This window comes from Herpailurus yagouaroundi, unplaced genomic scaffold (genome assembly GCF_014898765.1).
Source record: "Herpailurus yagouaroundi ecotype Mexico unplaced genomic scaffold, PumYag 77, whole genome shotgun sequence".
Lineage (NCBI taxonomy): Eukaryota > Metazoa > Chordata > Mammalia > Carnivora > Felidae > Herpailurus > Herpailurus yagouaroundi.
In genome coordinates, this window is record NW_024412388.1 from 33,894,541 (window position 1) to 33,919,383 (window position 24,843).

Sequence of the window (24,843 nt, forward strand, 5' to 3'; positions counted from 1 at the left end):
CTAATTATTAGGCACTCAAGAGTTATTGGCTTCAGTCCTATGTTCCTGGCTCCAGGCAAGGGTCAGGCAACAAACCAAGGGACCCCAGGGACCAAGAGGAAAGCTGCACTGTAAAGTTCTGTTCTGAAACAACCCTACAAGATCCTGTCCAGAAACATGGGAGATGGTCATGCTGACTGACAGTGCTCTGTGCTATTTTGTGCCCCCGCCTGCATGCCCCCCTATGCCTCAAGTTTTGGTTCAAGTTTCAGTCACACCTGCTTTGTCACCCACTGCCTGTCCGTATAGCTCCTTGCCTGGCCTACAGTATCTTTATTGGTAAAATGGACATACTATCTCTGATCACCTGTTATTCACGGAGAGATATAAATGATGTGAAAGGGCTTTGGAAAATGTAGTAAGTTAAATAGCTGGAGGCACTGTGACTTCTCCTCACTTTGCCCACTCCTGATTCAGATCCGTTCTCTTGGTCCCCAGTCCCTCGCTGTGTCATAGCCCTTTGATCCATCTTGGCGTAGTGAGGGGCAAAGCTACATGTTATCCCAAGGAACACAGACTAATGCTACAGCCCCATTTCTTCTCTCTGCTATTTCCTGTGATCAATTCTCCAACCTAGCAACTGGGGCCATTTCCCTGGCTGGTGAGCATGCTGACTTACCCAAAGGGAGGGGGACACACATGTCATAATGGGCATTGAGCCATGGGATGATGTGATGGCTGGTTTGTGAGATAAATGCTGGGGTAGGTCTGAGCTTGTGCCCAGTTGCTCATTATGCCAAGACGAGTAGCTAGAGAAATGCCATTTGGAAAAATGACAAGAAAGCTGCCCCCGATTTCCTCATCTCAGCCCCAGCATACAACTTCCCGCTCTGTCCCCTCATACTCTCGTTTCCCAACGCATCTTCCTCCCCTGCCTCCGAAAACTTCTGGCTGTCAGACTGTTCCCCAGTGCCATCCACTTCCCTCAGTTTACAGCCCCACCTCTTTCCCACCTCTGACTAGAGTCATCCCTTCTTGCTACCCTACCTTACCAGTTTCCCTGCCCAGCTCTTCCTCTGTTCCTTCCAGACCACCCCCTCGCCGCTCTGTTCACCTCGCACCTCTTTCCTGTTACTGTTTTGTCTTGGCTCCTACTCCCCCTCCTAGCCCTTCTTTCTATATCCTTGGAGTCGGGTTCTCCCCAGCACTCCAACCAGCCCCAACCAGACCTCCATGATTCACAAATCTCATCCTGGAGGAATGGTTTCCCAGCAAGTGGGACAGTTCTGGTACAGTCCATAGGTGCTAGGACTGTGGATCCCCAGGAGCCTGACCTGATGAACATCGGGAATTTGAGAGAATGGCCAGCCAACATCCATTTTGGAGGGTAAGCTCAGTTATTTACAGGACCCCTTTTCCATGATGGTGTTTTTCAGCCATAACCTGAACATCTTACTACTGTCTGTATTTTGCCTTCATCCTTGTCAATCCTCTTCAGATGCCAGAGACACGTTTAATAGGATCCTTTTTCTAGAGAATCTGTTACTTTCCTCTCTTATCTGATAAGCCAGCCTGAGTGAGCTTTTACATTTGTCACTTGCTTCTCCATAGAACTTGGTCTGTGACCACGGAGCAAATAGCAAGACCAGAGACAGAAAGTAGAGAAGAGTGAGTGGAAAACATCTAATCTGATCTCTAGGAGGTAAATCCTATTGATCTGCCCTAGATTAAAGTGAATGCAAGAATGGATGATCCCCTAAGAACTCACACACAGAACACAAGGCCCCTATTATAGATATATGGGGGATTAAGGTTTTTGGTCTGGTTCCTCCAAGACTCTATTTCTCCACATACTCGGACTGTAGAAACTTGCCAGGGACTTTGTGCCTTTGAGAAATGCCTCCTGCAAGACGATGATGGGTGTGTCAGGTGGCGGGGCTCCATTGTGTTCTCATCCAAACTCTGAAGGCTGAACCTCTATACCCCAGAATATGGCAGGTAGCAGAGCCTAGAAGGCAAGGACACGTCCAGATCCTACCCAGATGAGAGCATCAGATGAACAGATGATATATTTTCTTAAAAGTGCTCTTTCTTCTCAAACTAATCATAGATTCAGTGCATTCGCAACCAAAATCCTAACAAACATTTTTAGGGAACTTGACAAGCTGATTATAATTTGGATGGATTATAATTTGGATGGCAAAAGGGCCAAGAATAGCCAAGACTCTCTTAAGAACTGGTAGGAACAATTTTCCTACCAGATATCAGGACTTATCACAAAAATAGTAATTAAGATAGTATAGCAGTAGTACAAGCATAAACCAATAGACAAGTGACATAGAAAAGAATCCAGAAACGGGTTTACACATATGTGGACACTTGACTTAAGATAAAAGTATCATAGCAGAACAAGGGGGCTAGGACTATCTTTTCAATAAATTGGTTCTTGGTCTATTGGATAGTCAAACGGAAAAAACTAAGCTAGATTCCTATCACATACTACAACAAAAATCAATTTCAGGTAAAAGATGCATCTAAATATTAAAGAGTAAAAATAAATCATGTAGAATTGTTCTGTCATACATGGCCATTGAGCATGTGAGATGTGCTATTGAGTATGAAAGGTGCACTGGATTTTAAACACTTAGTATGAAAGAACAATAAAATATCTCAATAGTTTCTAAATTAAAATGTTGAAATGAGAATTTGGATATACTGGGCTAAATAAAACATCTTTGAAATTAATTGAATTCTTTTTGCTCTTTTATTAAAAAAATTTTTTTAATGTTTATTTATTTTTGAGAGAGACAGAGACAGAATGTGAGTGGGTTGGGGCAGAGAGAAAGGGAGACACAGAATCCGAAGCAGGCTTCAAGCTCCGCGCTGTCAGCACAGAGCCTGACACAGGGCTCGAACTCACGAGCTGTGACATCATGACCTGAGTCGAAGTCGGATGCTCAACCGACTGAGCCACCCAGGCGCCCCTTTGATCTTTTATTTTTAAAAAATTTTCTTAATGTTTCTTTACTCTTGAGAGACAGTGTGAGCAGGGAAGGGACAGAGAGAGAGGGAGACACAGAATCCAAAGCAGGCTCCAGGTTCTAAGCTGTCAGCACAGAGCCTGATGCAGGGCTTGAACCCACAGACCACGAGATCGTGACCTGAGCCAAAGTCGGACGCTTAACCCGCTACCCAGGTGCCCCTCTTTTTGCTCTTTTAATTAGATACTAGAAAATTTTAAATTACTTGTGTGGCTTGCCTCAGAGTTTTATTGGACAGTCCTGATTTGAAGGTTATATAAGAAAATATCTTCACAACATCAGGTAGAAAAAAATGTCTCCAATGGCACTTAGAAAGCACTAATCATAAAGGGAAAAACTGATATATTTGACCATATTTAAATTTTAAGAAGATACTACAAAGTGTCTTTCAAGTTATCAAAACAACATTATTAAGAGACTAAAAAGGCAAACGGTACAGCGGGAAAAGAATTTGTAGAACATACAACTTCCAAAAGGTTTATATCATTAATACATGATGACCTCCAACAAACTGATAAAGAGAAGACAAACAATCCAAAAGAAAAATAGAATAAGATTTGTAACAGGAACTTCATAAAGATGATGTCCAAATGACCAATAAGCATACCAAAAAAGTTGGCCAATCTCCTTAGTCAATAGAAAGATGCAAATTAAAACCATAATGGGATGGACTCCCAAGTATATGGCCAACAAAATGTTGGCACATGTGCACCAAGAGACATCTATAACAAATGTGCACCCAAGGGGCGCCCGGGTGGCTCAGTTGATTGAGCTTCCGACTTCGGCTCAGGTCATGATCTTGCGGTCTGTGAGTTTGAGCCCCACGTCAGGCTCTGTGCTGACAGCTCAGAGCCTAGAGCCTGCTTCGGATTCTGTGTCTCCTTCTCTCTCTGACCCTCCCCCATTCATGCTCTGTCTCAAAAATAAACAATAAATTTTTTTTTTAATAAATTAAAAAATGTGCACACAGCAGTATTTGTAAGAGTCCATATTGAAACAGCCCAATGTCCATCAGGAGTAGAATGAGTAAATTGTGGTATAGTCACAAAACCGAACAGTACACAGCAATGAAATCACAGCTACACACAACAGCATAGATGAATTTCACAAACATAATGTTGAGCAAAAGAAGTCAAACACAAAGGTATGTGTACCATATGATTCCATTTATATAATGTGAAAAACAGGGCAAGTAATCTTTGGTGTTCCACATCAGGATAGTGGTTACCTTTGAGGAGAACAGGGAAGACAGTGTTCAGGGGGTGGGGGGTGGTGTGAGAGAGGCCTCTGGGATGGTGTTAGTGTTCTAGTGTCAGCTTCTGAGATGGTTACACGGATGTACTTTGTGCTGAATCAGTATGAGCTGCCCCTTTCGGAGGAAAGCACTTTGCTGTGTACGTGCAATGTTTCACCATAAAAAGGTTTTGTTTTGATTTTGAAACATGAGTGCTTATTGAGAATCCCTAACTTATAACTGAGTTCTGATGTCGTGGTGTCAGGCAGGAGGTGCAAGGGGCTCCCACAAAGGACCCAGAGGCTCTCTCCTTTTGTCTTCCCTCCCCATTGCCAAATGTAGAGAGGGCATCATATGGTCTTTCTCTTTTATTTGTTAATATGGTGAATTGATATTTCCAAATACTACACCAACCTTACGTCTCTTCGACAAACCCCACTTGGCTATGGTATATTATTCTTTTCATATATTGCTGGATACAATTTTCTAATACTTAGTTAAGGATTTTTACATCTATGCTCATGAGGGTTATTTACCTTTAGTCTTGCTTTTTGTAATAATTTGCCTGGTTTCAGTGTTGATGTAATGCTGACTTCACAATGAGTTAGGAAATGGGATGCCCGGCTGGCATGCAGTTCTTGATCACAGGGTCATGAGTTCGAGCCCCACATTGGGGGGGGGGGGGTGGCGCTTACTTAACATTTTTCAGTTAAAAAAATTAAAATAGCACATAAAAAAAAATGAGTTGGGAAATGCTTCTTCCACTTCTGTTTTCTGAAAGAGTTTGTGTAGGAATGGTATTTTTCTGCATATGTTTGACAGGCTGACCAGAGAAGCCATCTGGGCCATGTGGGGAATTTTTCAATTACAAACTGAATTTTTAAAAATAGATATAAAGCAATGCAGATTTTCCATTTCTTCTCTTTTCCTTTTTTTTTCTATCTTTGTCAGTTCTAGAAATCTATGCCTTCACAGAAGTTATCCATTTCATCTAAGTTTTCAAATTTCTGTTTGTTGCTTTTTCTCCTGGCTCTGGGTCACATTTTCCTACTTCTTAACTGTCTGCTTTTCTAATACTTTTCTATTGGTGCTGCCCCCTGGGAATGAAACATTGTTGAGTGCTGGATTTTGTTGTCTTTTTTTTTTAAGTTTTATTTACTTATTTTGAGAGAGAGAGAGCATGAGCAAGGGAGGGTAAGAAAGAGGGAGAGAGAGAATCCCAAGCAAGCTCCATGCTATCAGTGTGGAGCCCCACTCAGAGCTTGAACTCCCGAACCTTGAGATCATGACCCGAGCCAAAATCAAGAGTCAGATGCTTAACCGACTGAGCCACCCAGACACCGCTGTTGTTTTCTTTAAAAGGTATTGGAAATCTTTCTGGCAGGCCACTTGGCCATTTGTGGATCCATTTGGTACTTTCAGAGCTTGTTTGTGAACTTTGTTGGGGAAAGGCTAGACCAACGTTTTCTCTAAAGCTAGCTTAGTCCTATTACTAAAGTGTAAACTTTCGGGGGCCTCTACCCAACACCTTCAACTAGGACTCTCTACCCTGTGTGGCCAGAACTCACTCTTCTCTCCATCCTATATGAGCTCTGGGTGGTGTTGGGCTCACAGCTCCCCAGTCACTTCACTGAGTTTCGCCCTTCTTAGTATCAGGCAAGACTCAAGGGGTTTCCATGCACATCTTTGGCTCTCCTTCCCTCTCTCCCCCACCCCTCCAATTTCCTGCTCCACAAAATGTTAGCTGCCTCACACTCCTGAACCTCAGTCTGTGTCTCCCCAACCAGCCAGTATCACCTGCTCAGCTTGGGATTCCCTTCCCTGCATATTTCAGAAAGTGTCTCCAGAGAGAAATGTGGAGCGACTGTAGGGTTCATCTCACTTGTCCCCCTTCTCTCGAGGAATCACAGTCCAGCGCCACTCAGTGCCCAGGGTCTGCATTTGCCTAGTTGTTTGCAGCAGGAGAGCAAGCCCAGAAGGAAAAGTCTTGTTTTCTTATTTTACCCTCTGTTTTGCCTCTCCAATCTCCTACATCCACTCTGTACCATGTAGACTCCATCTTGTACCATATAGAGTTGGTCTGTTTGTAGTTTTAAGTAATAGGATTATACTTTAAACCTTCGCCTTTTTTTAAAATATGAAATTTATTGTCAAATTGGTTTCCATACAACACCCAGTGCTCATTCCAACAGGTACCCTCTTCAATACCCATCACCCGCCCTCCCCTCCCTCCCACCCCCCATCAACCCTCAGTTTGTTCTCAGTTTTTAAGAGTCTCTTATGTTTTGGCTCCCTCCCTCTCTAACCTTTTCTTCCCCTCCCCCATGGTCTTCTGTGAAGTTTCTCAGGATCCACATAAGAGTGAAAACATACGGTATCTGTCTTTCTCTGTATGACTTATTTCACTTAGCATAACACTCTCCAATTCCATCCACGTTGCTACAAAAGGCCATATTTCATTCTTTCTCATTGCCACGTAGTATTCCATTGTGTATATAAACCACAATTTCTTTATCCATTCATCAGTTGATGGACATTTAGGCTCTTTCCATCATTTGGCTGTTGTTGAAAGTGCTGCTATAAACATTGGGGTACAAGTGCCCCTATGCATCAGCACTCTTGTATCCCTTGGGTAAATTCCTAGGAGTGCTATTGCTGGGTCATAGGGTAGATCTATTTGTAATTTTTTGAGGAACCTCCACACTTAAACCTTAGCCTTTGATAGTTTTTTCAATGAGCCCTGTTTTAAGGTCTGCCTTACAACTGCAGTGATCTAATTTGTGGTTCTAACTGGTGCATAACAGCTCACCAGCATACAATGTATAGCTCTTTATTTATTAAGACATTTTGTGTGATCGGGATACCTATTTTTACTTTTTTTCTTCATAAAAGTTTCATGCATTCTTTGTTAGGTTAACTCCTAGATAATTCAATTTGTTGCTATTGTGAATGGCATTTTCTATTATATTTTTCTAGTTGGTTTCCGTGACCTAGGTCTCTGCATCTGCTTCCAATTGAGATGGTAACACAGAGATTTCAAGAGAAATCTGCAACCTCAGACACTGGATGAGAAACTAGAGGGCCAGACCTCTTCAGCTTTTTCAATACATAGTCGGGGAGTTTAGAAGCACACTGATGGCTTGCAATGGCCCAAGGTAAGCAGAAGGTAGCCCCAGAGAGTCACTGGGCTAGCCTGTAGTGGGCTGGTCTGTGATGTGCTCAGAATCCATATCAGGGCACCTGGGAAACATAATAATGTGGGACTGGAGTGGAGAGGAGATAAAGTTACAGTGACTCCCACCTCTCCTCCTTCTGAGCCTCTCCCTAGCCCTAGCCTTGTATGGAGGAATGGATCCTGGACCACTGGGTCCAAGCTGAAGAAAGGTCAGTTTAGCAGGGGACAAATACTTCTAGAATGATGGTTCATCTCTACTTAGGCTTAGGAAGGTAGTGAAAACTTTTTTTAAAAGTTATTTGTTTATTTTGAGAGACACAGAGATAGTGTGAGTGGAGGAGGGGCAGAGAGAGAGGGAGACAGAGACCCCCAAGCAGGCTCCCTGCTGTAGCACAGAGCCCAATGTGGGGCTCAAACTCATGAAATTGTGAGATCGCGATCAGAGCCGAAACCAAAAGCCAGATGCTTAATCAACTGAGCCACCCAGGCACCCTGGTAGTGAAATCTTTAGAAGGCTGTTTGAGCCTTTGCTAGAAAAAGGGATCCAGGGGCACCTGGGTGGCTCAGTTGGTTAAGGGTCCAACTTCAGCTCAGGTCATGATCTCATGGTTCATGAGTTTGAGCCCCCCATTGGGCTCTGTGCTAGCAGCTCAGACCCCGGAGACTGCTTCGGATTCTGTGTCTCCCTCTCTCTCTGCCCCTCCCCCACTGGTTCCCTCTCTCTCTCTCTCTCAAAAATAAGTAAAACATTAAAAGAAAAAGAAAAAGGGACCTAGGTGTGGCTCACGATGATGAGTAACAAAGGCTTCTTTGGCTCAGCCATGGTGTGATAAAGTGTGTTTGCGTTTCTTTATCATGTAAGGGTTTATGTAATGATGTAAGCAGAAGATCACAGTACTAACTGATCAGACATCCAATCAGTTAGCAAACATTTATCAAACACCTATATCTGTCCACACTATGCCAGGTACTGGCAGTACAGAGATGGCCCAGATATATTTCTTATTCTCGAGTAACTTACCTATAAACAAAGAAGCTTAGTAAAGTATTCCAGGAACTACAGATTGGGAGTAGAACATGGCACAGAAAAAAATTGGACTAGGGGCTATAGAGTCCAGAAAGGTTTCTGAAAGATTACATGTGAGCTCATTATAAACACGTGTTCTCCAGACAGACAAGGGGGAAAGAACCTTCCAGGACAAGGGCAAGGAGCAGCAGGAGCTAAAACAAGGAGCCATTAAGTAGCTGGCTGGGCTCAGGAAACTGCAGGTATGTCATATAACTGATGTGTTCAACACTGGGTCCCAGACCTAAACACATCCTGGACCACACTGTGTCCTGAATGGATGGATAGATGGATGGATGGATGGATGGATGGATGGATGGATGGATAGATCAATGCATGAAGCACTTAGCTGAAAAGTGCATGGGCTGGCAAACTGTATTATACGAGGTATCTAGAGTTGTCATATTCATAGAAAAAGAAAGTAAAATGGTAGTTGCCAGAGGCTAGGGGGAGGGGGACATGGGGAGTTGCTTAATGGCTGTGAAATAATTCTGGAAATTGGTTTCACATAATGTGAACCGCTAAACTAACACTAAACTATATCCTTGAAAATGCTTCTGGTGGTAAATTTTATGTTATGTGTATTTTATCACAATTAAATTTTTAAACGAAATAAAGTATAAAGTCCCCCAAATTATTTATTTTAGGAAAGAGTTCTTGTCTGTATCATATGGGTGATAAGGGCCAGAATAACTTGTCAGACTTGAACTTCCTCTGTTTTGTGAGATAGACCTTTATCTGTTTTGTGAGTCTAGGCATCTGCTTTAAAAGGAGAGAGGTTTCTGACTCCTCCCAAAATCTTTTTTAGGAAATGACTGTCCAAGGTGAGGATCAATCAAGCCCATTACCTCCGGGGTCTGCCGCTGGACGGCATCCTTTCCTGACGGTATGCAGGGGCGGTCCTAGTACCCAGGGTCTTGAGAAGCTGGGAAAGGTGAGTCGAGCTTAGTGGTTCTTCGGAAGGAAGTGGGGCAAAGTATAAGATGGGGGAAGGGAGATGGGCGGGAGGGAGGGGGTCCGAGGGAGGCGACGCCGTTGCCGGAAGGCGATGCCGTTGCCTGGAGACAGCGTGGGACGCGGTTGCCAGGAGATGGCAGTCTCCCCGCACCCGCAAGCCATCCAGGGCAGTGAGAAGTAGTTGGACGGATCTGATCGGAGCCCCGCCACAGTCATGGCCGGTCGCCAAAAGGAGGTGATCATCGATGAGGTCCATCAGAACCAGATCCTGCGCGAATTGTACCTCAAAGAGCTTAGAACCCAGAAACTCTACACAGAGTACCGCGTGAATCCCCTCCGCAAGGGTGAGAGGCGCTTGGGGCAGAGGAAGGGGACAGGGGAGGGGCAGGAAGGAGGGGCCTTGAGGGTGCGGGGCAGACCTCGCCCCCCTTCCTAGATTTCAGGGCTCTTGATTGTTGGGGGTGAGGGTTATCTCACTCTGCATCCCATCAAATACATTAATATGTTAAAATGCACACGCACCGCGATTAAATAGTATTTTTTGTGTTGCAAACTGGTGCAGCCACTCTGGGAAACAGTGTGGCGTTTCCTCAAAAGGTTAAAAATAGAACTACCCTACCACCCAGCAATTGCACTACTAGGTATTTATCCAAAGGATACATGAGTGCTGATTCGAAAGGGCACATACACCCCAATGTTTATAGCAGCGCTATCGATAATAGCCAAGGTATGGAAAGAGCCCAAATGTCCATCCACAGATGAATGGATAGAGAAGATGTGGTATATATATATATACAATGGAGTATTACTCGGCAATCAAAAAGAATGAAATCTTGCCATTTGCAACTACGTGGATGGAACTGGAGGATATTATGCTGAGTGAAATTAGTCAGTCAGAGAAAGACAAACATCATATGACTTCACTCATATGAAGACTTTAAGAGACAAAACAGCTGAACATGAGGGAAGGGAAACAAAAATAATATAAAAACAGGGAGGCGGACAAAGCATGAGACTCATAAATATGGAGAACAAACAGAGGGTTACTGGAGGGGCTGTAGGATTTTATGTTTTGTCTTGCTCTGTGTTTTGGTTTGTTGTTAATAAGCTAGTTGTTTGTTTGTTTGATTGTTTTCTCCAGGCTTCTAGTAATGTCTTAGCCCTTCAGAAAGTTCAGGGATGGTGGACTCAGGGCCCATAGCGTCCCCCGATAAAACAGCCCTGCCCCTACTCTTCTCACTTGGCACATTCTTTGGATGGTTGCATCTGGTCCAGTAACATCAGCTGCCCCTGAATGACTCTGGGTCTCAAAAGGAGCCTCAGACCCATGAACCCAACCACTGCCCAGCTCTCTTCCCCTGGACAACCCATGAGTACCTCAGACTCACCAGCTGGAAAACTGGGGGCATCCACACCTCTCCCCCACCTGCTGCTACTCCAGAATATCTTGTTTGAGCAAGACTCAGTCAGACTGAGTCATCCTCAGTCTCTCTCTCCCTCACTCCAAACACGTGGAAGTGGTCACATCTCTCTCACCTGACCCTTCAGGGTTCTTACCTCAGCAAAAGACTGTGGTGCGTGTGGAGGCATCTCTACTTCTCACTTCCTTCCACCCTCTAATTAGGGCCTGAGTCCACCTCTCCAGCCTCTTCCCCCCACCCCCAAGCCTCCTCACTTCTGTCTGCACTGAGAGAGAGAGAGAGAGAGAGAGATAACTACCTTCTTCCTCCAAGCCCTCCTGACCCCACCCCCCCACCCCTCCATCCTCCTGGAGCTACACTAAAAGTGAGTTCCATCCCACCATTCCCTCTGTAAAATCCTCAGTGGCCCCACAGCTTCTGAACTGAGGTTTAAACCAGTCAGTACAGAAGACCCCTGTGACTCTGGCTCTGCTGCCCACCCAGCCCCATTGGGACTCCCCTCCCCAGCCACACACTACTCCTTTAATAAATAGTTTAGTGCCCACTCTGTACCAGCCACACACCCCCTTCTGTCCCACCATGTCTAAATAGAATGGATTTCCTAAATACATCACACTATTCCCCCGCTTCGGTACCATCATTTCTTCTTCCAGAATTTCTCCCCCAACTTCCGGGCCTAATTAACAGTAGTCCACTGCAGCTCAGCTCTGCAGAGAAAATGTAATGTGATTTTCTAAACAAAAATTGCATATATTTAAGATGTACAACATGATGTTTTGATATACATATACAGAGTGAGATGATTACAACAGTCAAGCTAAACTGCACACCCATCTCCTCAGTTACCCTGTGTGTGTGTGTGTGTGTGTGTGTGTGTGTGTGTGTGTGTGTGTGGTGAGAGTACAGAAAATGTAATGTCTTCATTTTGCTCATAACTAATCTAGTTTTCCTCTGGAGCTCCCAACCACTAATTTCAGGAATGCAAATTAACTGTCCAATTCTGTTTAAACTTGTTCCATTCCCACAATTTAAATAATCCCTTCAGGCAACACTCAGGCTTTCTAGATCTCCTGGCTCTTGTCCCTTGGGCACGTGATTCATATGATCCATTGGGACAAAGTCAGGAAATATTAGAACTTGTATTTGTGCTAGAACTTGTATTTATGTTTACTTTTAGGCGTAAAGAAAAATTATACTGCTTATAGTATATAGAGACTATATAAATATACATGTATTAGGCGCATGCTCGGAAGGTTTTACTGGTAGGAGTCTGAGATAAAAAATCACTTGGGAGACTACTGGTTCCTTCTGGCCTCTGCTCATTTCCTACTGCCCTCCACCTAACTCACTGCACTGCAGTACTCTGGCCTTCTTGATGTTTGTCAAACTCACCAAGCTCACTCTCAGATTCTTCCCACATGTCCTCACACAGCACATTCCCTCTCTTTGTTTGAAATTTTGCTCTAATATGTCTCCTTAGAGACGAGACACCCTCACCCCCCATCCCACCATCAACTCTCTACCCGTGTAAAATACTTTACTTATTATATCTCACTTATTTTGGCCCAAATATTTATTTGTTTACTGTCTGTCACCACAAATAGAAGATCAGCACAGGAACTTTCTCTGTTTATAGCCCTGTCTCCAGTGCACAGTAATTATGGGTTGAACGGATGTCTGTGGATTCTGCACCTCTGTTTTCACATAGTCTTCTGATATATCAGTGCATGTCCAACCTTGTTTGGCTGCCTGGTATGTCTACATCCCTGTAGACCACCGCTTTTTGAGAGAACCTTCTGTAATGATGAAAATGTTCTATATCTATGCTGCCCAAAATGGTAGCCATTAGCCCCCTGTGGCTACTGAGCCCTTGAAATGTGGCTAGTGTGCCCATGGAATGGATTTCTAATTGGTATTTAATTTCAAATATTCAAATTCAAGTAGCTACATGTGACTGGCGGCCACTATGCTGGACAGTGCCTCTCTGGATTGTGAGGTCTTTGCGGGCCTTATTCCCTGGTGCCCAGCACAATACCTGACATGCAGCACTCAGAAAATGCTCAGCAGGTGTCTGGCCTAGGGTGGGTCGTTGAGACGGCAGGGTGTGAATGTTTTAACATGAGCTTGTGATGCTGTTTTTCTCTAGTTCACACAATCACCAGAAAGCCCATGTCTTGGCATGATAACCTGGAGGAACCTGAAGATGGTAAGTCCTAGGGCTTATGAACACCATTGAGATAGAGCACAGATATGCAGCTGGCTAGGGAGGCTTCTTGGGATAGCGGTACCTTAGGGCAACACTTTGATCATCTGAAAATTGGGCTCACGCTCATGAAGCTCATTGGAGATTGGCATACTCAACCATACAGCAGGTTCATTAATTGCCAAGCCAAGAAAAATGCTCCTAATGGCTTTGACACTGTATCCATTCATCCACTCACCAAACATCTTTGCTGTTACAAGCAGAGGTTCTGAAGTCATACTGAGTTCAAATCCTGATTCTGCCCCTCATTAGCCGTGACTTTGGGCAGATTTGTTAACTTCTCAGAACCTATCTCTCAGGGTTGTTGTGAGAATAACAAAGTAATGCAAGTACTTAGAACAGTATCTGCGGGGTAGAGACCTCATACCATAGTGAAGGAGACAGATGAGGAAATTGAGAGTAAAATTGAGGTGGCAACAACATAGAAAACAGGTGCCCTAGTCCAACAGTGGAGTTCTAGGAAGTCTTCTTGGAGGAGGTAGTAACATGGTGAGGTGGAGTAGGTCAGGTAAAGGAGACTGAAAGGACATTCTGAGTTATATGGAAAGGCACAGAAATGAGAGACACCAGCACGGCCCCAAGACCTGCGGGTAGTTTGGCATGGCTGCAATATACAAGTGGGCGGGGCCACACTCAGGAAGGATGGAAGAGAATTTGATGGAAAGCCTAATCCTTCCTGGCAAGCTCTCCTCCTCCCCTCTACCTTCTTAGAGTAGAATTTGATGGAGGAAAGACGCAAGGTTTATGTAGGAGGTCAGGGTAGGAAGGTGGGGGTGGGTAGGAGGAGGGAGGATCTCGTACCATAGTGAGACAGACAAGAGACTAATAGAGCAGCAGCAGAGGAATTAAGCGTGCTATCTGTAGCCCAGCTAGAGGAAAGGAGAGGAGCTGGGGGCTTGCAGCAATGAGGAAAAAAGCAGGTGGTGAGGGGCCTGAGAGCTAAGCAGCAGTTGATCGCTAACTGCTTATATTAAGGATAAGCTCAGCCCGATGCCAGCCCTTAATTAACATTCCTTCATCCATCCTCAGTCATCTTGCTGGGGTAGATATTTGCCTTCCATCTTACAGATGAGCAAAGTGAGGCCTGGAGAAGTTAAACCACCTGTCAGGCCAGTAGTGGAAGGGCCAGGAATGCCTGACTACGAAGCCCAGGTTCTTCCCACGGTCAAACCGCCTCTCTCAAATTGAGACTTAGTAGGGTAGAAATGGAAAAATGAAACTTTTAAAGTGCTCAAGCTGTGGAGTTACAAATACGTGTGGGGGTGGCGGCCATATATATCACCGTGCGAAGGATCTGACCTTCTTACAAGCCGCCTCCTCTTCTCCACCACGGCCACATTGGCCCAGCTTGCTCGTGCCCCAGTGCCTTTGTTCTTGCTGCCTGTAGTGTGCTTTTCCTCTGCCTCTCCCTCAGGGCCAGCCCCTGCTTGGCATCTAGAGAGACCTCCCCTCACCATCCTGTCTAAAGTAGCCCCCCGTGCCTCTGCGTGCCCCTTCGCCTCCCCCCTTCTACACAGCTAGCATCACTATAACCATCCGGTTTATTTGTCCCCTTGTGTATTGGGTCCCCTATCCCCCCACCTAGACCACAAGCTCCGGGAGAAGGCGAACCATAACTGTCACACTGCTCTACCTCTGGGGTCCAGAACAGTGCCTGGCACAGAGTTTGTGCTCAACAAATACTTGCTGAAAGATGAGTTTTGCAAGGCCTTGGCAGGCCCCTGAGGCCATGTGCCGTATCTCCAAGGAAGGATGTGGCCAGGGTAAAGAGCATGGGAGCTCTCGGACCCAAAGCCTGCCTCCTTCATAACTCATGCCTCATCTCCCAGCCAGGTTTCTAAATCTTCTTCACCATGCTGCCCTGGGGCCAAGGAAGAAATACCCAGAGACACAGACTGAAAGCCAAGAGATCGGATGGGACTCAGAGCCCTTGGTAAGTGTGGCTCTTACCAAGTTTACTTCGGGAGCCCACTCTGGCTACCACTTCCTAGCTGTGTGACCTTGGGTAAGTGACTAAACTCTTTCCTGACTCTGTTCCTTCACTGTAGAATGGAGATATTACAGACATCACCTCATAAGTTTGCTATGAGGATTAGAGGAGGTTGTATTTGTAAGGTGCCTTAAACGGTGCCTAACACATAGCAACTGCCGTGTAAGTGTTGACCAAAGTTGCCGGTGACTGCCTGAGTTTGCTGTACCAGTTTTTACTAGGGCGATCTTGGGCACGTAACATCACAGGGTTCCACTCCCTTATCTGTAAAATGGGAATGCTGGTAACACACACCTCATTTGATTGGAAGGGGACCGGGAGCTGCAAGGAGCCCAGGAAATGTAATCGTCAGCACATTGTCACCCAACATGAGCTGGGGCTTCTGTTACTGAGGAAGAAAAGCAGGGTTTCGAACAGAGAATTTGAAGAACTTCCGGCCACGTTTGTCTTTGAACTTGCTCGTGTCTTTTGTCACTTAGAAAGTTTTAGTTTTTAAGTAGTCAAATGTGCCAGCCTTTTCCCTCACAGTTTCTGGGGTTTGTGCCTTGCTTAGGAAAACACCTTCACTGTCCAGAGTTGCAAAATGACTAGCTTTCCTTTTAGATTTCCCCCCAAGTTGTTGTGTCTTTTTAACACTTGGCTCTTAGTCCATCTGTATATTTCGCGCCTGATGTGAAGCTGGAGACACTGTTCCTCAAAGGCACCAAGGTCTTGCGCACCCTGTATCCTTAGTTTACTGCTCCTGCAGCCTGCCTGCTGATCCCTAGCCTGTACTCCTTGGGGAGTTCTACTCAGCCTTCAGGACCACTCAGGAGTCACCTCATTATAAAGTCTCATTAAAGGATGTGGGCCCCCCCACTCCCCACCAGGTAGAGTTGGGCACCTTCCTGGTACGTTTCTGTAGCACCACATGTCTCCTGCTCCTGCACCATTCAGCTCAATTCCGTGCAACAACGTAACATGGTGGCTCTGGTGCCAGCGGCTGGAGTTCAAATCCCAGCTCCACCACTTTCTAGCTGTGGAAACTGAACCTCTCAACTTCCATTTACCCACCTTAAAATGGGGTTAATAATATGGACACTTGAAGGTTTGTTGTGGGAATTAACTGAGACAATGTATATAAACTGCTTAGGGCAGTACCCAGCACATAGTAAGTGTTCAATAAATGGGGGCTGCTATGACGTGGGTTAGGAGGAATAGAAAGGAGAGCTTTAGCCCAACCAAGGACCAATGGGGTGCTTCTCCTGGCCCCTTGGTTTGATCCCAGATGTCTTCCTCTACTGAGTAATTTTCTAGTGTGCACCTTCCCAAGAACTGCCTACACACTGTAGTTCTTGAATTTCTGCCGCGGGCCTGGTCTTCTCGCCTATTTATACGGCTCTAGTCTGGGACGTGTGGTTCTGCCGAGGCGCTACAATGGGGAGATTGGAGTAAACAGCTGAGTAATAATGAATGAATGAGTGAATGAATGAAGGACTTAGCAAATAGCTGCAACGGCTCCTCCTCAGAGGTGGGGCATTGCCCTAGAGAGAGGAGACTGGGAGATAAGAAGTGGGTCCAGCAGGAGCCTCCCTTCACAAGGGGACTGAACCCAGGAGAGCAGTGCTCAAAGGGACAGAGGAGGAGGAGGGGTGGGGGACTAACATACAGTGTATAAGGACAGGGACAGAGAGTTGTGAAGGTAAACTATCCAACGTAGATAATTAAGCAACTTTAAAAATATTACGAAGCACAAGTAATTTAGCTTGTTAGTCTTCATTTTCTTAAAGACAAAAGGCCTGGCTCCCGTGGGTACAAAGTATGCATGTAGAAATGCATCTATTTTTTTTATTTCCTTTTCTAAAATGTATTTATCTATTTTTAATTTACCTCCAAGTTAGTTAGCATATAGTGCAATAATGATTTCAGGAGTAGATTCCTTAATGCCCCTTACCCATTTAGCCCATTCCCCTCCCACAGCCCCTCTAGCAACCCTCAGTTTGTTCTCTATATTTGAGTCTCTTATGTTTTGTCCCCTTCCTTGTTTTTATGTTATTTTTGCTTCCCTTCCCTTATGTTCATCTGTTTTGTATCTTAAATTCCACATATGAATGAAGTCATATAATATTTGTCTTTCTCTAACTGACTTATTTCGCTTAGCATAATACCCTCTAGTTCCATCCACATTGTTGCAAATGGCAAGATTTCATTCTTTTTGATTGCCGAGAAATATTCCATTACATATATATACATATATACCACATCTTTACCCATTCATCTGTGGATGGACATTTGGGCTCTTTCCATACTTTGGCTATTGTCAATAGCACTGCTATAAACATGGGGGTGCATGTGCCCCTGCAGAACAGCACAACTGTATCCCTTGGATAAATAGCTAGTAGTGCAATTGCTGGGTCGTAGTTCTATTTTTAACTTTTTGAGGAACCTCCATAACGTTTTCCAGAGTGGCTGCACCAGTTTGCATTCTCACCAGCAGTGCAAAAGAGATCCTCTTTCTCCGCATCCTCGCCAACATCTGTTGTTGCTTGAATTGTTAATGTTAGCCATTCTGACAGGTGTGAGGTGGTATCACATTGTGGTTTTGATTTGTATTTCCCTGATGATGAGTGATGTTGAGCAGTTTTTCATGTGTCTGTTAGACATCTGGATGTCTTCTTTGGAGAAGTGTCTACTCGTGTCTTTTGCCCATTTCTTCACTGGATTATTTGTTTTTTGAGTGTTGAGTTTGATAGGTTCTTTATAGATTTTGGATACCAACCCTTTATCTGATATGTCATCTGCAAATATCTTCTCCTATTCCATTGGTTGCCTTTTAGTTTTGCTGATTGTTTCCTTCACTGCACAGAAGCTTTTTATTTTGATGAGGTCCCAATAGTTCATTTTTGCTTTTGTTTCCCTTGCCTCTGGAGATGTGTTGAGTAAGAAGTTGCTGTGGCCAGGGTCAAAGAGGTTTTTGCCTGCTTTCTCCTCGAGGATTTTGATGGCTTCCCATCTTACATTTAGGTCTTTCATCCAGTTTGAGTTTATTTTTGTGTATGGTGTAAGAAAGTGGTCCAAGTTCATTTTTCTGCATGCCGCTGTCCAGTTTTCCCAGCACCACTTGCTGAAGAGACTGTGTTTATTCCATTGGATATTCTTTCCTGCTTTGTCAAAGATTAGCTGGCCAGACGTTTGTGAGTCCATTTCTGGGTTCTTTATTCTGTTCCATTGATCTGAGTGTCTGTTTTTGTGCCAGCACCATACTGTCTTGATGATTACAGCTTTGTAATATAGCTTGAAGTCTGGGATTTGATGCCTCCTGCTTTGGTTTTCTTTTTCAAGAGTGCTTTGGCTATTCGGGGTCTTTTCTGGTTCCATACAAATTTTAGGATTGTTTGTTCTAGCTCTGTGAAGAATGATGGTGTTGTTTTGATAGGTATTGCATTGAATATGTAGATTGCTTTGGGTAGTATTGACATTTTAACAGTATTTGTTCTTCCAAGCCAGGAACATAGAACATTTTTCCCTTTTTGTGTGTTTCCTTCAATTTCTTTCATAAGCTCTCTATAGTTTTCAGTGTATAGATTTTTCACCTCTTTGGTTAGATTTATTCCTAGGTATTTTATGGGTTTTGGTGCAATTGTGAATGGGATCAATTCCTTGATTTCTCTTTCTATTGCATTGTGTAGGAATGCAACTGACTTCTGTGCATTGATTTTTATATCCTGTCACTTTGCTGAATTTATGGATAAGTTCTAGCAATGTTTTGGTGGAATCTTTGGGGTTTTCCATATAGAGTATCATCATCTGTGAAGAGTAAAAGTTTGACTTCCTCCTTGCCGATTTTGGATACCTTTTATTTCTTTATGTTGTCTGATTACTAAGGCTAGGACTTCCAATACTATGTTGACTAACAGTGGCAAGAGTGGACATCCTTGTCTTGTTCCTGACCTTAAGGGGGAAAGCTCTCAGTTTTTCCCCATTGAGGATGATATAGGGTGGGTCTTTCATATATGGCTTTAATGATCTTGAGTTAAGATCCTCCTATCCCTACTTTCTTGGGTTGTTTTTTTTTTTTTATCAAGAAACGATGCTGTATTTTGTCAAATGCTTTCTCTGCATCTATTCAGAGGATCATGTGGTTCTTGTTCTTTCTTTTATTGATGTGATGAATCACATTGTTTGTTTTGCAGATATTGAACCAGATCTGCATCCCAGGTATAAATCCCACTTGATCGTGGTGAATAATTTTTTTAATGTATTGTTGAATCCGGTTGGCTAATATATTGTTGAGGATTTTTGCATCCCTGTTCATCAGGGAAATTGGTGTGTAGTTCTCCTTTTTAGTGGGGTCTTTGTCTGGTTTTGGAGTCAAGGTAATGCTGGCTTCATAGAAAGAGTTTGGAAGTTTTCCATTTATATTTTTTTGGAACAGCTTCAAAAGAATAGGTGCTAACTCTTCTTTGAATGTTTGGTTGAATATTTCTGGAAAGCCATCCAGCCCTGGACTCGTTTTTTGGGAGATTTTTGATTACTAATTCGATTTCTTTATTGGTATGGTCTGTTCAAATTTTCTATTTCTTCTTGTTTCAGTTTTGGTAGTTTAAATGTTTCTAGGAATTTTTCCATTTCTTCCAGATTTACTGGCATATAATTGCTCATGATATTCTCTTATTATTGTTTATATTTCTGCAGTGTTGGTTGTGATTGCTCCTCTTTCTTTCTTGATATTATTTATTTGGGTCCTTTCCTTTTTCTTTTTGATCAAACTGGCTAGAGATTTGTCAATTTTGTTAATTCTTCCAAAGAACCAGCTTCTGGTTTCATTGATCTGTTCTACTGTTTTGTTTTGTTTTGTTTTGTTTTGTTTGAATAGCACTGATTTCTGCTCCAATCTTTATTATTTCCCATCTTCTGCTGGTTTCTGGTTTTATTTGCTGTTGTTTTTCCAGCTGTTTAAAGTTTAAGGTTAGGTTGTGTATCTGAGACCTTTCTTCCTTCTTTAGGAAGGCCTGGGTTGCTATATACCTTCCTCTTATGACAACCTTTCCTGTGTCCCAGAGGTTTCAGGCTGTGGTGTTACCATTTTCACCGGCTTCCATGTACTTTTGTATTTCCTCTTTAACAATGTGGTTAGCCTTTTCATCCTTTAGTAGGATGTTCTTTAGTCTCCAAGTATTTGTTAGCTTTCCAAATCTTTTCTTGTGGTTGATTTCGAGTTTCATAGTGTTGTGGTCTGAAAATATGCACTTTATGATTTCCATCTTTTTGTACTTGTTGAGGGCTGATTTGTGTCCCAGTAGGTGATCTATTCTGGAGAATGTTCCATGTGCACTGGAGAAGAATGTATATTCTGCTGCTTTAGGATGAAATGTTCTGAATATATCTGTTAAGTCCATCTGGTCCAGTGTGTCATTCAAAGCCATTGTTTCCTTATTGATTTTTTGATTAGATGATCTGTCCATTGCTGTGAGTGGGGTGTTGAAGACCCCTACTATTATGGTATTATTATCAATGAATTTCTGTATGTTTGTGATTAATTGATTTATATATTTCAGTGTGCCATGATGGGAGCATAGATGTTTACATTTGTTAGGTCTTCTTGGTGGATAGACCCCTTAATTATGATATAATGCCCTTATTCATCTCTTGTTACAGTCTTTATTTTAAAATCTAGGTTGTCTGATACAAGTATGGCTACTCCAGCTTTCTTTTGGTGATCATTAGCATGATAGATCTTTTGGTGATCATTAGCATGATAGATGGTTCTCCATTCCCTTACTTTCAATCTGAAGGTGTCTCTAGGTCCAAAGTGGGTCTCTTGTAAACAGCATAAAGATGGATCTTGTTTTCTTATCCATTCTGTTACCCTATATCTTTTGATTGGAGCGTTTAGTCCATTGACATTTAGAGTGAGCACTGAAAGATATGAATTTATTGCCATTGTGTTGCCTGTAGAGTTGTAGTGTCTGGTGGTATTTTCTGGTCCTTTCTAGTCTTGGTTGCTTTTGGTCTTTTTTGTTTTGTTTCATCTTTTCTCCCCTAAGAGGGTCCTCCTTAAAATTTCTTGCAGGGCTGGTTTAGTGGTCATGAACTCCTTTAGTTTTTGTTTGGGAAACTTTATCTCTCCTTCTATTTTGAATGACAGCCTTGCTGGATAAAGAATTCTTGGCTGCATATTCTTGCTGCACTTCAGCACATTGAATATATCCTGCCATCCCTTTCTGGCCTGCCAAGTTTCTGTGGCTAGGTCTCCTGTGAACCTGATCTGTCTTTCCTTGTAGGTTAAGGACTTTTTTTCCCTTGCTGCTTTCATAATTCTTTCCTTTGTTTTGTGAATTTGGCTATGACATGCCTTGTTGATGGTCGGCTTTTGTTGAATTTAATGGGAGTTCTCTGTGCTTCCTGGATTTTGATGTCTGTGTCTTTCCCCTGGTTAGGAAAGTTTTCCAGTATGATTTGCTCACATAAACCTTCTACCCCTTTTTCTGTCTCTTCATCCTCTGGGACCCCTATCATTTGAATGTTATTCTTTTTTTTTTTTTTTTGGATGTTATTCCTTTTTAATGAGTCACTGAGTTCTCTAATTCTCATTTGAGTTCTCTAATGCTCTTTTGCCTCAGTTTCCCTCTTTTTTTTCCTGCTTTATTTTTCTCCATAAGTTTGTTCTCTATATCACTGATTCGCTGCTCTGCCTCATCTGTCCTTGCTGCTGTGGCATCCCTTTGAGATTGCATCTCAGTTATAGCATTTTTAATTTCGTCCTGACTGGATTTTCTTTTATCTTTGCAGAAAGGGATTCTATGCTTTTTTCCAACCCACGCTACTATTCTTACTATTGTGACTCTAAATTCTGGTTCAGACATCTTGCTTGTGTCTCTGTTGATTAAGTCCCTGGTTGTCATTTCTTTCTGTTCTTTCTTCTAGGGTGAATTCCTTTGTTTCGTCATTTTGGAGGAAGAAAAGAATTAATAAAATAAAAATTAAAAGTTAAAAACAACACAAAAAACTCAAATAAAGGATGCTAGATCCTAGGTGTGTTTTGGTCTGGTTGTTGAAAGGACCTTGATAGAATAAAGAAAAAGGGAAAGAAAAGAAAAAAAGAAAAAGAAAACACTTGAAAATTTTAAAAAATGAATACAATAAAACAGAATAAAGTGAAATGATGAAAGTAAAATATAATAAAAAATTACAAAAAAAAACCCCTAGAAAACATAGTAGAAAATTTTAAAGAAAAATCTTTTTATAAAAACAGAAAATAAAAATAATTTTTTCTCTTTCTGTATTCAAGAATAAGAAAAGAAAAAGAAAAAAGTGGAACAGATGGACAGGCAAACAGAAAGGAATACAATGGAAATTACATCCAGTTTCCCCTAAAGTCAAACTATGAAGTACTTTATAGTCTGTACCTAAGCAGGTGGAGAGACTTGTGTTCCTCTAGAGCACAGTTGGTGAGTTGGCCAGGGGTTGGTGTAACAACTCCATTTCTCCACTAGATGGTGCTGCTTAGCTTACTGGGGTGGATTGTTGTGGCACGTGTGTATATGCATGTGCAGGAGCGGTGAAAATTGTGTCACCCAGCTACCCAGTCTCTAGTATCAGAACTCTGTGCTCGCCCACTGGCAATCAAGCACCCCTCCTTTGTCTCCAGCCTCCACCCACTCCCCACTACTTCCCTGTCCTTAACCAAGTCGTCAGCCTGCCAGGCGGCACCTCCATCCTGAGTTTTATCTCGACGGGGCTGTGTTTCCAAACCCCTCACTTCTGAGGGCCCTGTGGTTTTGACCCATTCAGATGCTCTGGGGGAGGGTCTCACAGAGTAGTGGCCAAGTGCTGGCCACCCCTTGGAATGCTCACATGAACGTGCCGCTGCATTTGCCCAGAGACGGCGGCTGGGTGCCAGCCACCCCAGGAAAAGTTCACGCAATTGTGTAGCAGCAGCATTTCAGGGTTTATGGAAAATCACAACACACATCTGGCACCAGGCTTCACCACCTCAACGTCCTTGTTCCAGCACCAGCAAATGTGGCTGTTCTCCGGGGTCTGCTGGAACCTTTGCCTGTGGGGAGGCTGCACAACCTCTAACAAATGTCCTCCCAGCTGGGGAACTGCCTCTCCCCATGTGGCCCAAGGACCCCTTGGATCTCGCTGTCTGTTCCTGGGGATTCGCCCTTCCCACCAGAGGTCTATCAGGTATCGAGCTGCAGAGTTTCAGACTCTGTGCTCCCCGTTTATAGAGTCTTAATGAAATTTAAATCCTCTCCTTTCTCCTTTTATTGTTAATTACCTTATGGGTGTTTCCACTCTTTCTCTTTCTCTCCAGATGCTTTCAGGAGGAGTGCCTTTCCTCTATTCTACCCCATGTCTCCATCCTCTCTCTCCAAGCAAAAACAGCTCCTTGCCCTCTGAGGCTTCTCTCTCCCCCAGTTAACCTCTCTGCACCACATACCTGTCAAGTTTGTGGCTTAAGTTATGCAGCTTGTTGAGTTAATCCTCAGATCAATTTTCTAGGTGTGCAAGATGGTTTGGTGTTGATCTAGCTGCATTTCAGGGACAAGAGACACAAAAAACTTCCATATTGCTCTGCCATCTCGGACCTTCCCCCAGAAATGCATCTTTGACCAGCACATATCATGGCAGGCTCACCCGGCCATGACAGGAAGCACAAGTATGGCTGTCCCGGCCAGGGGGACCCTCCTAGGCCTCGCAGATAACCAACTGTGCATGCCAGACCAGCCATCACTGTGGAGTTGCAAAGGGTCTGCAAATAGGTCAAGCCTGTTCATCATTACAATGCCATCAGATGGCACTGCTGGCATAATAAGAAAGTATTCCTCCCAAAAGTTAGATCCAGGTGTTTTGCAACCATAAAAGGCAATTAAGCCAGAGTTCCAGAGTGATACATTTGGGGGCAGAAGAATTGATCAGGCCTAACTTACCTTAGGGCTGGCTCCCTACCCCCTAGCAGGGCCTGACCCTACACTAGCAGAGAACCCCAATCCCAATAGTAGGACACTGGGGAAGCCATACTCGAATACCTCTCAGCTTCTGCTCTCCTAGTAACATTTGATGAAAATGCATCCTTTCAGTTAATTGCATAAGTTAATCTTCTAGCTTCTGTAAGATTTATGTGTCAGAGTGCTTGCTCTTAGTTCCCTGTGTGACTGCTTCAACAACATCCACTCCTTCATTCAACAGATGTGTACTGAATCCCTAGTGCATGCTGGATACTGTTCTAGGTGCTGGGGGTAAGCAGTGAGTGCCACAGATACAGGACTCGCCCTCGTGGAACATACATTCCAGCAGTCCACAGGCGTGGCCTCCAACTCAAGCCTGGGAAAGGCAAGAGCAGCCACGTTGCATATAGGTACTCTCATTCAGTCCTACGACTGTTTTGATGCAATTGCTGTCATCTCCTTTTCCCAAACAAGGCTGAGCAAGGAGAAGCCTCCAGTGCTTTTGGGGCCCGGGTCCATCCAACTACGGACCCATGTCATCCCCCCTCTCCAGAAGCTTCCTTCTGACACCCGTGTTCTCCTCTTTAGGTCAGCCCGGAACGTGGTGACCGCAGGCTGAACCACTTCAGGGTCTACAATGACATCACTCTGTACAAGGCTAAAATGTGGAGCCTGGGAGAGGATGATCGCCACAAGTAGTGTCCCAGCGGTGACAGCAGCCCTGTCTTTAATACCCAATGTGTGTGCTGCCTGGATAACTAAAGATTATTTTGAAGCCTCA

General features: G+C 43.7%; 1 protein-coding gene across 2 annotated transcripts; it reads left to right on the plus strand.

Moving 5' to 3' along the window:
- Nucleotides 1–754: 754 nt before the first annotated feature.
- Nucleotides 755–24,843, plus strand: CFAP144 (cilia and flagella associated protein 144). 2 transcript variants are annotated; one of them, XM_040469888.1, is made up of 7 exons: nt 755–1,366; nt 7,231–7,409; nt 9,304–9,429; nt 9,583–9,796; nt 13,020–13,079; nt 14,966–15,069; nt 22,397–22,651. In XM_040469888.1, exons 4-7 carry the CDS (start codon nt 9,667–9,669, stop codon nt 22,493–22,495), a joined length of 393 nt encoding a protein of 130 aa, XP_040325822.1. In that variant the 5' UTR covers nt 755–1,366; nt 7,231–7,409; nt 9,304–9,429; nt 9,583–9,666; the 3' UTR covers nt 22,496–22,651. The 2 variants fall into 2 exon arrangements, with proteins under 2 accessions (XP_040325822.1, XP_040325821.1); XM_040469887.1 differs by lacking the exon at nt 22,397–22,651 and adding an exon at nt 24,651–24,843 and having other exon boundaries at nt 757–1,366.